Source organism: Cibotium barometz, chromosome 64 (genome assembly GCF_041138505.1).
Source record: "Cibotium barometz isolate CiBa-2024 chromosome 64, ASM4113850v1, whole genome shotgun sequence".
In the NCBI taxonomy this organism is placed as follows: Eukaryota; Viridiplantae; Streptophyta; class Polypodiopsida; order Cyatheales; family Cibotiaceae; genus Cibotium; species Cibotium barometz.
This window is the reverse complement of record NC_141109.1, coordinates 15,910,779-15,922,474: the sequence shown is the minus strand read 5'-3', so window position 1 is coordinate 15,922,474 and position 11,696 is coordinate 15,910,779. Positions and strand designations below refer to the sequence as shown.

Genomic DNA, 11,696 nt, shown 5'->3' with positions numbered 1-11,696 from the left:
TAGGACTAATGTCCCTGCTCCATTCTAACTTTATTCATTACAAACTAGACTTCCCCATCCTTCGAGAGGAACTAGTGACCTTCAACAAAAATGTTTTCTTACATCATGATAAATACGACATCACCATTGCTCTTCAACAACAACCTTCATCAACGTTGGCCACTATCCTTGTGTAAAATCTTCCTATAGATCACGAGGCCATGATCCCAATTAGGAAGTAGAGTATGTGTAACGCACCAACTGTTAACATGTTTTCTGGATAGCCTTCATCAACATCGGCCGCACTACCCTTGTACCACATCTTCTTATAGATCACGAGGCGTGATCCCAATTAGGAAGGGGAGTATGTGTAACCCACCGACTGTTAACATGTTTTCTGGCAAACACATCAATATCAACAAGGTCACAATGCATCAATCCAGTAATTTGGTACCCTTCAAATCCATAAGTGACCAAGCTGCCCACACAAAGTTGTGGGCAATTCCCAAGCGCCCATACCCTACAATTATTCTTGGATTGGTTTCTTTCTTGTGCTTCATATCTAAGCCTAAGTCATATCCCTCTCTTGTGAGAACCTTGCCATTAGTTTCCCTATGCAAAATCATCTCTATTTTTTCATTTTTTAGTCTTCTCCCATCGATAGATTATTTGGTTTGGAATGCTTTATACTTGTATCTTCATATTTATATTCTACAAAGTTTTGTTCAAGTTTGTGCTCATCGGATATTATACATAGCATTTTCTTGTTTACAAGAGAGATTTTTTAAACAAAACTATTTAATTAATATCAAAACGAAATTTGGGACCCATATGATGGTTGTAACTTCATGTGAAAGCTAAAACCTTGCAAATTTCTTTGATGGGGTTCTGTTGTGATGTTTTTTTTCTTTTTCTTTTTTTGAAAAAGGAAAAAGCAAAACTTGTGGACGAAAATGGAAGTTTGTGAGGAAAATAAAAGAAGAGTGGGCAAATTAAAGAAAGCTGGAGCCATTGGATGGTATTTGATTGGTGTAGGAGATAAGATAAGGCCCAAAATCTTATCTAAAGTTTGTGCTTCTGAAGGGCCGGAGTATTTCATGTAAGCGACTGCAGCAAAGCTCTCTTAAGAATAGGGTTCGAAGGTACTGCGTGATCGAAGAGCGCGTGCTGTCTGATCAGACCCTGTAGCGAGGAGATATGGCTGCTGTTACTGCTTCTTCCTTCTCCACCTCTGTCGCGGCTGCTGCCCCGGCCAGCGGCTCCTTGAAGTCAGAGTTCGCTGGAGCTGCAGTGCATGGCGTGCCCGCCCTGGTCGTCAAGCGCCCATCTCACTCTTTCAGAGTAGAGGCTAGCGGTGCCAAGAAGATCCAGACCAAGACCCCCCTCGGTAATCGGTAGCCTTCTTTAATCATCCATAATTAGCACTCCAAAGCTCTGGTTTCCAGCCATGGCTTGCTGTCTTCAGTGGCTTGTATTAACTGATTGCCTTCTGCAGGTCCCTCCGGAGACACCAAGTTCAAGGGTGGCCTTGACGCATCTGGCAGGAAAGCTAAGGTATGTATTTCAACTCGTGTATTATCGTGCCGGTGATTTTTTCTTAATGCTTTTGGCAGTCAATTGTGATTTCTGTTGTAATACTCAGGGTAAGGGTGTCTACCAGTTCGCCAAGAAGTATGGAGCTAACGTCGATGGATACAGGTTAGTGATAATCCTTTGGATTAGCGGGAGGGTTAGTGGTGAAGGAAGGGATGTGATGCAGTGGGCGTGATTTTGATTTTCTTCTGGTCATGGGGATGGTGTGCAGTCCCATCTACGCTCCTGAGGAATGGTCGCCGACTGGAGATGTGTATGCTGCAGGTCAGTGATGGTGCCGGAGCTCATACTGTGTTGATGTTAATCTCGCTTGGCGTGTTAGTTCTGGGACTGAGATTGTGTGAATTAATCATCCAGTGAAGCTCAGGCTGTAACCTTTACTGTGATTCTGACACTGTAGGCACAGGCGGCCTTGCCCTGTGGGCACTCACTCTTGGAGCTGTTCTTTTGGGAGGAATCCTTCTTGTGTACTACACGAGCGCTCTTGCCCAGTGATCATCATCCTCCATGTACATCTGAACAGCTGCTTCGTTTGGCCGGCTCCGAGGTCAATTACATTATGCACGAGTTTACTGTGCTGTCTCTATGTTGTGGAGCTCTATCCCATTGACTTGTATATTCCTTTAATGTAAGGATTTTCGGTGATCTCTTCAAATTTTCCTTGCATACCTTGAATACTTGAGTCAATTTGAATGTACGCGGATGGTTGTCGATGATGAAGCGTTGTGGAGTGGTGGGTGAGAGAATGACAGAGCCTAGTGAGAATTGCAGGTCCATTTCGACTTGTGGTCTCCATTAGGTTCGATATTACAAAGCTTAATCTGTACATGTGGTCTCCATATTGCATCACGATACCCTGCCTTGATGTTACACATAGAACTTTGTATGAATGTTGCTGTGTGTGCGCGCATGGGGTTTGTGTGTCTGGGAGTGTATATGCCAAGTTCTACACCCACTATTGGGCACTGATGATGGTAATGAGGCTGTCGTCATATCTAGTCCATACTATGCATGATGGAGTTGATGGTTTATTGTCTTGTGGGTGACTACCATGAGGTTATAAATTGCACTTTCTTATATGGTGATGAATTTGGGCATGTCTTTTCATCTAGGTATATGCTTGATGTGTTGTGGCGACCTCACTAGCCACTGCCTGTGCTGCATCAATAGAGGATATTAGTTTTGTAAGCTTTTGATTCCGGAAGCTCCGGCGACTCGCATGTATCATGATCTAGTTGGAAGGCATAAAACTCTAACCGGGATCATGTTTTCCTATTTTTTAGTATAGCAAGCATGGTACCCTGCTAATGTACTCTTGTCGTAGCCTCCTCTCTCTTCTGGGTTTGGGGGAAGAGGAGTTTGTTAATCTTAGTGCCTGCAGGAAAAAATGCCACCTACAACCTTTTCAAACTTGTATCAATATGATGCAATTATGAAAGTTGTTCCTGGTTTAAAATACCGTTTCTTCTCCAACTCATGATGAAAAGGCTCACATCTGATTACTCAAATTTTCCTATCCTGAAATGCGCCCTCTTCCTCTATGATATAAAACGTGAAAGTAAAGTATACATAGGAGTATATTCTAAAGAGCTCTTGCAAAGGGCTTATGAAGATGAATGTCGCATTGGGCTTTTTTGAATGCATCTGTGTGTATGGTTCTATTCATGAAGCCTATCCAAGTATTTTAGGTGAAGGGCCTCAGTACATAATAATGAGGGCCTTGTGCTTAGTTAGGGCCCCTCACCTCTTAACTTCGATACACATTTCTCTCATTAACTCATGTAGCCCATCCTCTGTTAAACAGCATTTACTTCCACACAACACCTACAGAATGCAAGTAGCTCTCTATTCTTTTCCTATATACTCCTAATCATCCTTCTCTCTCTCTCTCTCTCTCTCACATGCACACCATTACATTATGAAAATTTATCTATTGTAAAATTTTGATTCAGACCTACAAAAAGATCTTATCGAAGTTAACAAAATGATCTTGAAAGACTTCTTTGAGCATGAGAAAAAGAGCAATTAAGAGCCAACACTAGCTTTACTTTTGAGGGCTTCCCATTCTTTTTAAAACACAGATAGAAGTAAACATTGTATTTTAATTTTTTGTAGGTGTAAAATTGCAGACTTCTATCATCGTAAATGATCTCAAAAAGACCTGAATACAGGAAAAACCATTGTTAGCTTGGGATTCTTCCAATGAGTTTTGTGGATTTCGAAATTTGAAAAAAGCCCCAAAAATTATCAATGGTCTGCTTTTTGTAAGCTCCCATAACTTTTTTTTTCTTTTCAATATTTGAAACCCATAGAACTCGTCAAAAGAAACTCAAGTTTACAGTCATATAGCTAAACATTGATAATTTTCAAGACTTATTTTTTTCAATGTTTGCAATTCGGAAAACATAATAAACGTTAGACCAAGATTACAGCTACATTGATGCATTCACATTTGAGGATTTGGCTCATTAAATGATACCTAAGTTGAAAATTATTTTTTCAATATTTGGACCTTTTGAGTTCATTTATGATACCAAATGTTTGAAATATTGCATTCGCTACTATTCTCTAGTGAGGACTTCCTAAACTTTTTTTTCAATAGTTGAAATCCATAAAGCTCATTGAAAGATAACAAGTTTACAATTGCTTTTACCATATCCTAAGGGCCTTTAAATCCAATTATGATGTCAGAAGTCCAAAATTCTACACTTGAAGACAAGGTTGTAGTATAATGATGGTTTATGTAGACGCATGTGGTGGAATGTTAAAGAGGATAACTTAGATGGGTCAAATTACTCCCTAAAGATTTTTATAGTCAGAAATGTCCTTGTTTGTGAAGGGCTTATGGGGCATGTCGGTGGTGACGATCCTCGCCCTACGACAATTATTCCTACTACTCATCAAGGGCTCAGGGCCAATAGATCCAACAACAAGTTCCTCAAATTACAACTGATCAAAGAATATGGGATTCTCATGATGCTCAAGCTTTGGCACTGATTGTCTTGTCAGTTAAAAGGTCTATTACTCCGCACACTCGCTTTTGTAGAACATCCATGCTTTCTTAGAACACTCTAGAAGTTATGTATCAGGTTAAAAATGATGCAAGGATAGCCCCTTTCGTCTGTCAAAACAAGTATCAGGTGTGCATAAACAGAATCATTCACAGTTGGCACAATTTGAAGCACATGCTTCTTCCACAATCCATAGTCGACTGCGCCACTACCTCCACAGAACAGCAATAAGGTTTCGTGTGTGGTTAAAACTTAAGAGATAAGGTTTGATAACCTTGGACCCTTAAAAGCCTATTGTAAAATGTCTTACGTAAGAGGTGTTCACATGCATAGATTAAAAATCATTAAAACAATCATGAGCACTTTAAATTGGGCGTTCTCAAACCAACATCATTTGCGAATGGTTTGGCAACATCATTGACGAAAGCCTTCATAAAGGCATTTATGCAATCATTATCAACAAAATAATTTTCACCAAAAATTTGTAAGCCGCCAATATGATGAGGCATCCATGAGTTTTTTATGTGTGATAAAGGAAGGGTGCATTTCTCTAAATGAGTGGGCACCCTACCCTGACTACGAGTCAAAAATAGGATGTAAAAGTAGCCAAATGAGCACGCAAAAATGTGTTAAGTGACAAAAAGTATGAGAAGACACAATGAAGAAGATAATGCCAAAATGTGGTCACACAGACAAGCAAGGACAAGTAGTCAAAAGCTAGAGCAAATGACTGAGAGCTAAGAAAGCAACAAGGGATCTTCATCAAGAAAAAGCAAGGAGATCTGAAGCAATCAACAAACTGTGGTGCAATTGAGCACAGGAAAGAGGTAGGGAGTGAGTTGAGTAAGCCAAAGAAGACATTATCTAACAAAGTTGAATTATCCCACATGAGCTAGCCTAAGCCAATGTTGTACTCACCCATCTAAAAGGGGACTATTTTTAAGTAATGAACATACCACTTGTACTTATCTTAAGTCTCTTTATGTATCTAAGCTAATTCATCTTGGTGTCTAATTGTACTTGAGTGCATCTTAATTAGAACACTCATTTTATGACTTTTCTTCATTTCTATCCACCTTAGATTAGTGTTGTCATTAGTGTAAGATTAGTTTAAGATCAGGTAGATGTCTTGTCATTAAGAGAGCTTGATCCATGATTCTCAACAAATCATAGCAAATCTTAGATTCGAGGTATAATATGGATAGTCTATGTCTATCACCACAATAAGCCTATCTTAGATTCGAGGTATAATATGGATAGTCTATGTCTATCACCACAATAAGCCTATCTTCATCCTCATCCCACTGATGATGCCAGATGAATAGGGATTAATAAATTTTTCAAAGTGTAATATTCTTTGCTATTGAGATAATAAGTTGCTGGACATTGCTTTATCACTGGCCATATGCTCAAATGCAATATTCTTTGCTATTGAGATAATAAGTTGTTGGACATTGCTTTATCACTGGCCATAATAAGTTGTTGGACATTGCTTTATCACTGGCCATATGCTCAAATGCAACTTGGGTGGTTGTCATTCCAAGGTAGAAGATAAGTTCTCCCATACTACTATAATTTTAATTTACACATTATTTCTCAAAAAGGTAAGATTTTACAAACAAAAGATAAAGCAATATATTTTTATTCCAAAACTTTTATTTGAGTTCAATGAAGTAGGCCATCAAGCCATCAACAATTAAATCTATCTCTCTCTCTCTCTCTCATGGAGCAGTGGTTTTATACAAATGGACATGACATAATAAACATGATTAGAGGCTCGGCTACTAGTAGTCAAGATCCTATGATAAGGAATATAGATCCTAAGAGTTCTATACAACTTAAGATCATGGCAAAGTGGTCCATAGAGAACTATCCCTCTCACGATAATGTTTAACTGAATGAGAATCATCTCGTGAGAGAAATGTTCTCTATCAAAGCACCATGATCTTGAGTACCATCTATGTCTTCGATCTACAATGGTAAAAAATAGAGGTTCTCAGAGTGTCTACTAGCTAAGGTGACCCAATATGCATAGTAAACCGAGGAAAGAAGGTGCTTGAAGACAATGGCTGTTAATTATGTCATCCTTTGTAGATAATCCAAGGACTCTTGAAAGATAAGGCCTTGCCATCTGTTGCTTTATGTGAAAGAGAAACCCAATAAAATACTATAATTTTTTTTAAAATGGCATATCACACAATAAAATCATATCCTAACATCGTAGCTCACATCTAAAACTAGCCTGTTTAGCAATGGAAATCATACTAAGGGTAGAGCAACTCATTCGAGGCTTGTATCACAATATCTTGATACTTGGGTATTCCATCATCTCACATGTTATATCCCCTCAATTTGACTAGAACAATCCTTACATAAGAAAAAGTGAACGATTTTCTCCGGGTGTATTCCCTTCATAATTCTCATAAGCAAGCCACATCTAGTGGCTCCCCCAAGGCTCAACAAGATGTCTCAAATTATTTATTATGAAGCCAATTCCTCTGTCCTTGGTCATGACTATTGTTCTAGTCTAATCATCCCAAAAGTTTCTCATTTTTTTAACACAAAGTGGTGTCATTTAGAAAGTACCTGAAAAACCGGCTCCACCTTGGGACCCACTTTTCAGTATTTGATTCTTTTTCTACTTAAACCAAATCCATAGGCTTAACCTAGCCGTGTCCAATTCCATGAGTCTAGCCTTTACCTATGGAGATGGTGGGAACTCACACAACCATAATTGAACTAGCTATTTTACTCACACACCACTTAACAAGTTCACACATACACTCCTAATAGTCCTTTCAAAACACCCTACAATTATTTTCACATATCATGCATAATTCTATATGTCCATATCACAAACTAATACATCAGTGTCACATCATCAACATAAAATCTCCTTGCACCATGACCGTGATCCTTAGACTAGGACGATACTCATCAATGAGCCCAAACACTCTTGGACTACTATGATGAACCGAAGGAGCCCTTTATGTCTCACATCCACCTTAACACATATGTCATAATCCTAGAAGTTGCTTATATTAGTCGTTACTTATCATAGAGACACAAACACTCAAGTACCCACATCAAGAGCCATGTATGTCTAGTAACCATACGCATGCCTAGTCCCTAGAAATTACCCTACCTATTTCACTCTGAAGCTGCTTCCTTACCCGTTATACCAATCATGCCAGGAGCACACCCACGTTCGGTTGAGAGGGGTCAAGGATGACCACCTTCATGTGATGCACCCCACAGATGAAACCAACACGACAATCCATAAACCTATGTGGTACCTGCACGGGCTTCCATAAAGAAACTACACATATGCATCACATGAATACAATGTCCAAATAGAAAGATGTAGATTCAAGCAACATGCATCATATTCATATCCAAACCAAAGTAAACCATCCTAAGCTCTATGAGACATCACAACTCTCCAGTCAAAACTCTAAAGCAAGTTGAAATTCTTCCAGCTATATAAATCTTGGTGAGAACTTCTGAAGGCATTTCTTTTCTAATTTCCTTTATGGGTTCTTTTAGGAGATTGTGACTACTAAGTCATTTATCTCATCTTTAAAAAGTAGAGCCTTTCATGTACAAAAAAGGTCTTTCTAGGGTTATCTACTTATTTTCCTTATTAGGTTTTTATCGATGTTGCAATTCTTTACAAGTCTTTTAGTCACTCTCTAGTGCACTTCTATGCACATAAGTCTAGGTGCCTTTTCCTTTACTAGAATTTCCTGATCTTTATTCTACAATTTTAGCCTATTACCAAAGCGTATTTGGTTCATGCACATTAATGCATATAGGACTTTTCCTTTACGATTTCTTTTCTAAAAATTTAAGATATGGCTTTGCACTTGTTACTGTAGATAATGTGCTTCCTATCTCTCTATAACACTTTTAGAATATTCTCTCTCTAGAATTTTAATGTAACTATGTAAATTGCACCTTAATTTTTCCTAAGAGAGAGTAAATTTCTAAAAACTTACAATTTTGAATGCTTTCAATAAATTTGGGTGATACCCTCTATCTCTCTACTAATTCTCTCTCTATACCATAAATTAATCCTTCTCTCTCTACACATGAATATTCATAAATCGTATCTAACCTTCCTAAATTAAATTCAATCTCACACATGCTAATACAAAAATTATCCTAAACGTAGGTACACTTCATTTATATATATTATTAGAGCACCTAAGCTAATTTTCTCTCTCTAAGATTAATTGACCTAAGGCTATTCATAAATTATGGAAGGCCCTTGCACCATAGAAAGAGTGCAAGAACAAACCAATGTAATGAGGCTTTACCCAACCATACTCGGGAGCATAAAACAACTCAACCGAGAAACTAATGTTCCATGACCTAGCTCACAATTGCATGGGCAAGGGGTGTCAATCACCTCGTGAATACTTGTGCTCGGGATTCTTGTAGGAGACGATATTGCCATGCAGCCACGCTCCAAAGCTCCACTCCACCGTCACTACACACCAAAGGAAGCTCGACCCTCCTTATTGCTTACTCTCTCACACTCACTCTCTCACATGCAAATAGGCAAGCACACATAAGAGCAAGCAAGTAAGCAATTAGCATAAGATAGTAGATAGAGAAGAAGAGAACTCTATTAAATTAGCATAAAAGAATGAGTCATGAGAGTTACATTTTAGGTTTTGTAGGTGACCTCTAGGGTTCACACTCTTGGGCAGTCAAAGTTAAAAGTCTGGTCCTACGGCTCATTTGGCCACTCTAGCTAGTCTAAACACCTATCCTAAAGCTAGTTTTCTCCACCTAAAATTCCATGGTATGCCTTTAACATAGAAGTAGCAAGCACACACATAAAATATACAAAACATGGTTTTCAAGTTAATTCCGTACATTTCGGTGCATGTGGCCCAAAGGTGGTGAAAATGATGTGGTGGCCAACATCGACGCCATAGAGGTCTCTGGCAAGGGTTAACATACCCCCCTTCCTGATACGGATTCCATCCTTGGAATATGTCAATGAAGATGCACAAGTCTGTATGTTGGATGCATGTTAGCGTTGGAAATGTCGGAGGTTTTGAAAGGTCTGCAAGGCAACATGGTAAAACAAGTAAGGTGCTCTTTTGAAAAATAATTGAAATTTAAGCATAATGCAAACACCTAATCAAGCATCGATGAAAGATTTTTGTGTGGTTGGTCAAATTTTTCTAGTTAAGACAAGGGTATTATTAAGGTTGGTCCAAATTCGATCTAAATGAAGATGGAGCAAAAAGCATGCCTTGGGTTAAGACCTTAGTCTCTACACATTGTCACTTTGGTGAAACCATCTCTAGCTATTATCTAGCCTCATAAATGAAACTGCTAAAAGCGACTATTACAAGGTTTACCTTTGATTTTTTAAATTAAGTTTTAAAAATGGAAAAGTAGGGCACCACCATGTAGAGACCCAAGCAATGGCCCAAAGGCCTCATACAAGAGTTTCTAAAAACTGCTATAAGTACCTTTGTAGAGCGATGGTTTTTTTTAAGCCCTTTATTTGTAGGTTGTTAGCCACAAGGTCCCATCCCATATGGAGATCAACGCTACAGTCCCAAGGCTCCATCACTAATAAGAGCCAAAAGTCCTACCTAGATCCTGTAAGAATATGGCACAACAGAAATAGATTCAGCAAGAGAAAGTACACTAGACAATGCAATAGAGAGAATGGAGAGAATTTTAAAATTCTACCCTGTCATCCCATATTTTGCCAACATATCCAATGCATATTGGCGTTGCACTAACCATGTACCTGCATGGTCTTTGATCACTTCAATTCCAAGAAAGTATCTTAATTCACCTGTCTTTCATGTCAAACTGCCCACTCAATGCTTTCTTGACATGCATCACATCTGTACCATGATCACGTGTGATAATCAAGTCATCCACATAGATGACAAGTAAGACAATCCCATGATCCGTTTTCTTCACATAGAGTGAAGAATCTGCTGTAGAAACCTGAAATCCAAGGGAGATAAGATATCTGCTCATCTTATCACTCCAAGCACGAGGTGCTTGCTTCAAACCATGTAAAGCTTTCTTCAATCTACATACATGAGTGGGATATCTTGGGTGTACATATCCTTCTGGTTGTGCCATATAAACTTCTTCTTGTAGATCACCATTTAGAAATGCATTTTTCACATCCATTTGATGCATTTCCCAACCATTTGCTGCAGCCATAGCAATGACTGCTCTCACTGTTCCCATCTTTGCAACTGGACTAAATGTTTCATCATAGTCCAAGCCTTGGGTTTGTGCATAACCCTTAGCTACCAGTCTCGCTTTTTGACGTTCAATGGAACCATCTGACTTGCATTTCACTTTGTAAACCCATTTGCAAACCAATAACATTTTTGTTTTGTGGTAATGCAACCAAATCCCATGTGTCATTATGAACTAATGCATCCATCTCAACATCCATTGCCTTCTCCCATACATTCTTTCCAATAGCTTCTGTATAGCATGTAGGTTCCACATGCTTCACCAAAGAGGTCATATATGCGTAATGCATAGCAAAATCACGATATGTCAACCTGTCAACTGGATATCTGACCCTTTGGGATCTCTGTTGGAATTAGGGTTGCAGGAATGCACACACAACTTCAAGAAGATGAGGAAGCTTGAGCACAACACAGTAGTGTATTATGAGTGCCAAAAATGAAAGATAACAAGCCCTAGAAGATAATGGGCGTATATACAATGCACGGGGGAAAAAACCTCCTAGTGAGGGAAAAAGTGCCCCGGCGGTCCTAAGTGTGTTCACACACATCACTACTATAATATGGTAACAAATCCCCCCTGGAGTGATGCGGTGAACAAGAGCTAGCACTCATGTATAGGGAAGTGTCTAGCTATGTGGACGAATCCACAAAAGGGAGTAAGCCCAAAGCTTTGCGAAAAGCTTCGAACTTCTCACGAGGCAGAGCCTTTGTGAAAAGGTCTGCAAGGTTATCCTGTGTTGGCACATAAGCCAAACTGATCTCTCCTGCAGAGAGTCTCTCCCTGACATAATGGTAGTGCACCTCAATGTGCTTCGTACGAGCATGGAACACTGGGTTCCGCGCAACTGCCAATGCGCTCTGA

At 39.1% G+C, this 11,696-nt stretch overlaps 1 protein-coding gene across 1 annotated transcript; it reads left to right on the top strand.

Moving 5' to 3' along the window:
- The first annotated feature begins 937 nt into the window (after nt 1-937).
- On the top strand, nt 938-2,227 carry PSBR (photosystem II subunit R). Its single transcript, XM_086796978.1, has 5 exons — nt 938-1,366; nt 1,475-1,533; nt 1,622-1,677; nt 1,784-1,836; nt 1,973-2,227. The coding sequence occupies exons 1-5, from the start codon at nt 1,177-1,179 to the stop codon at nt 2,065-2,067; spliced, it is 453 nt and encodes a 150-aa protein (XP_086653104.1). The 5' UTR covers nt 938-1,176; the 3' UTR covers nt 2,068-2,227.
- The last annotated feature ends 9,469 nt before the right edge of the window (nt 2,228-11,696 follow it).

What these genes read in the sequence shown, in the direction of transcription:
- PSBR (XM_086796978.1), top strand. Translation starts at nt 1,177, where the DNA reads ATGGCTGCTGTTACTGCTTCTTCCTTCTCCACCTCTGTCGCGGCTGCT. An exon ending in CCAGACCAAGACCCCCCTCG is followed by an intron (nt 1,367 to 1,474) that starts GTAATCGGTAGC and finishes TGCCTTCTGCAG; the next exon opens with GTCCCTCCGGAGACACCAAG. An exon ending in TGGAGATGTGTATGCTGCAG is followed by an intron (nt 1,837 to 1,972) that starts GTCAGTGATGGT and finishes CTGACACTGTAG; the next exon opens with GCACAGGCGGCCTTGCCCTG.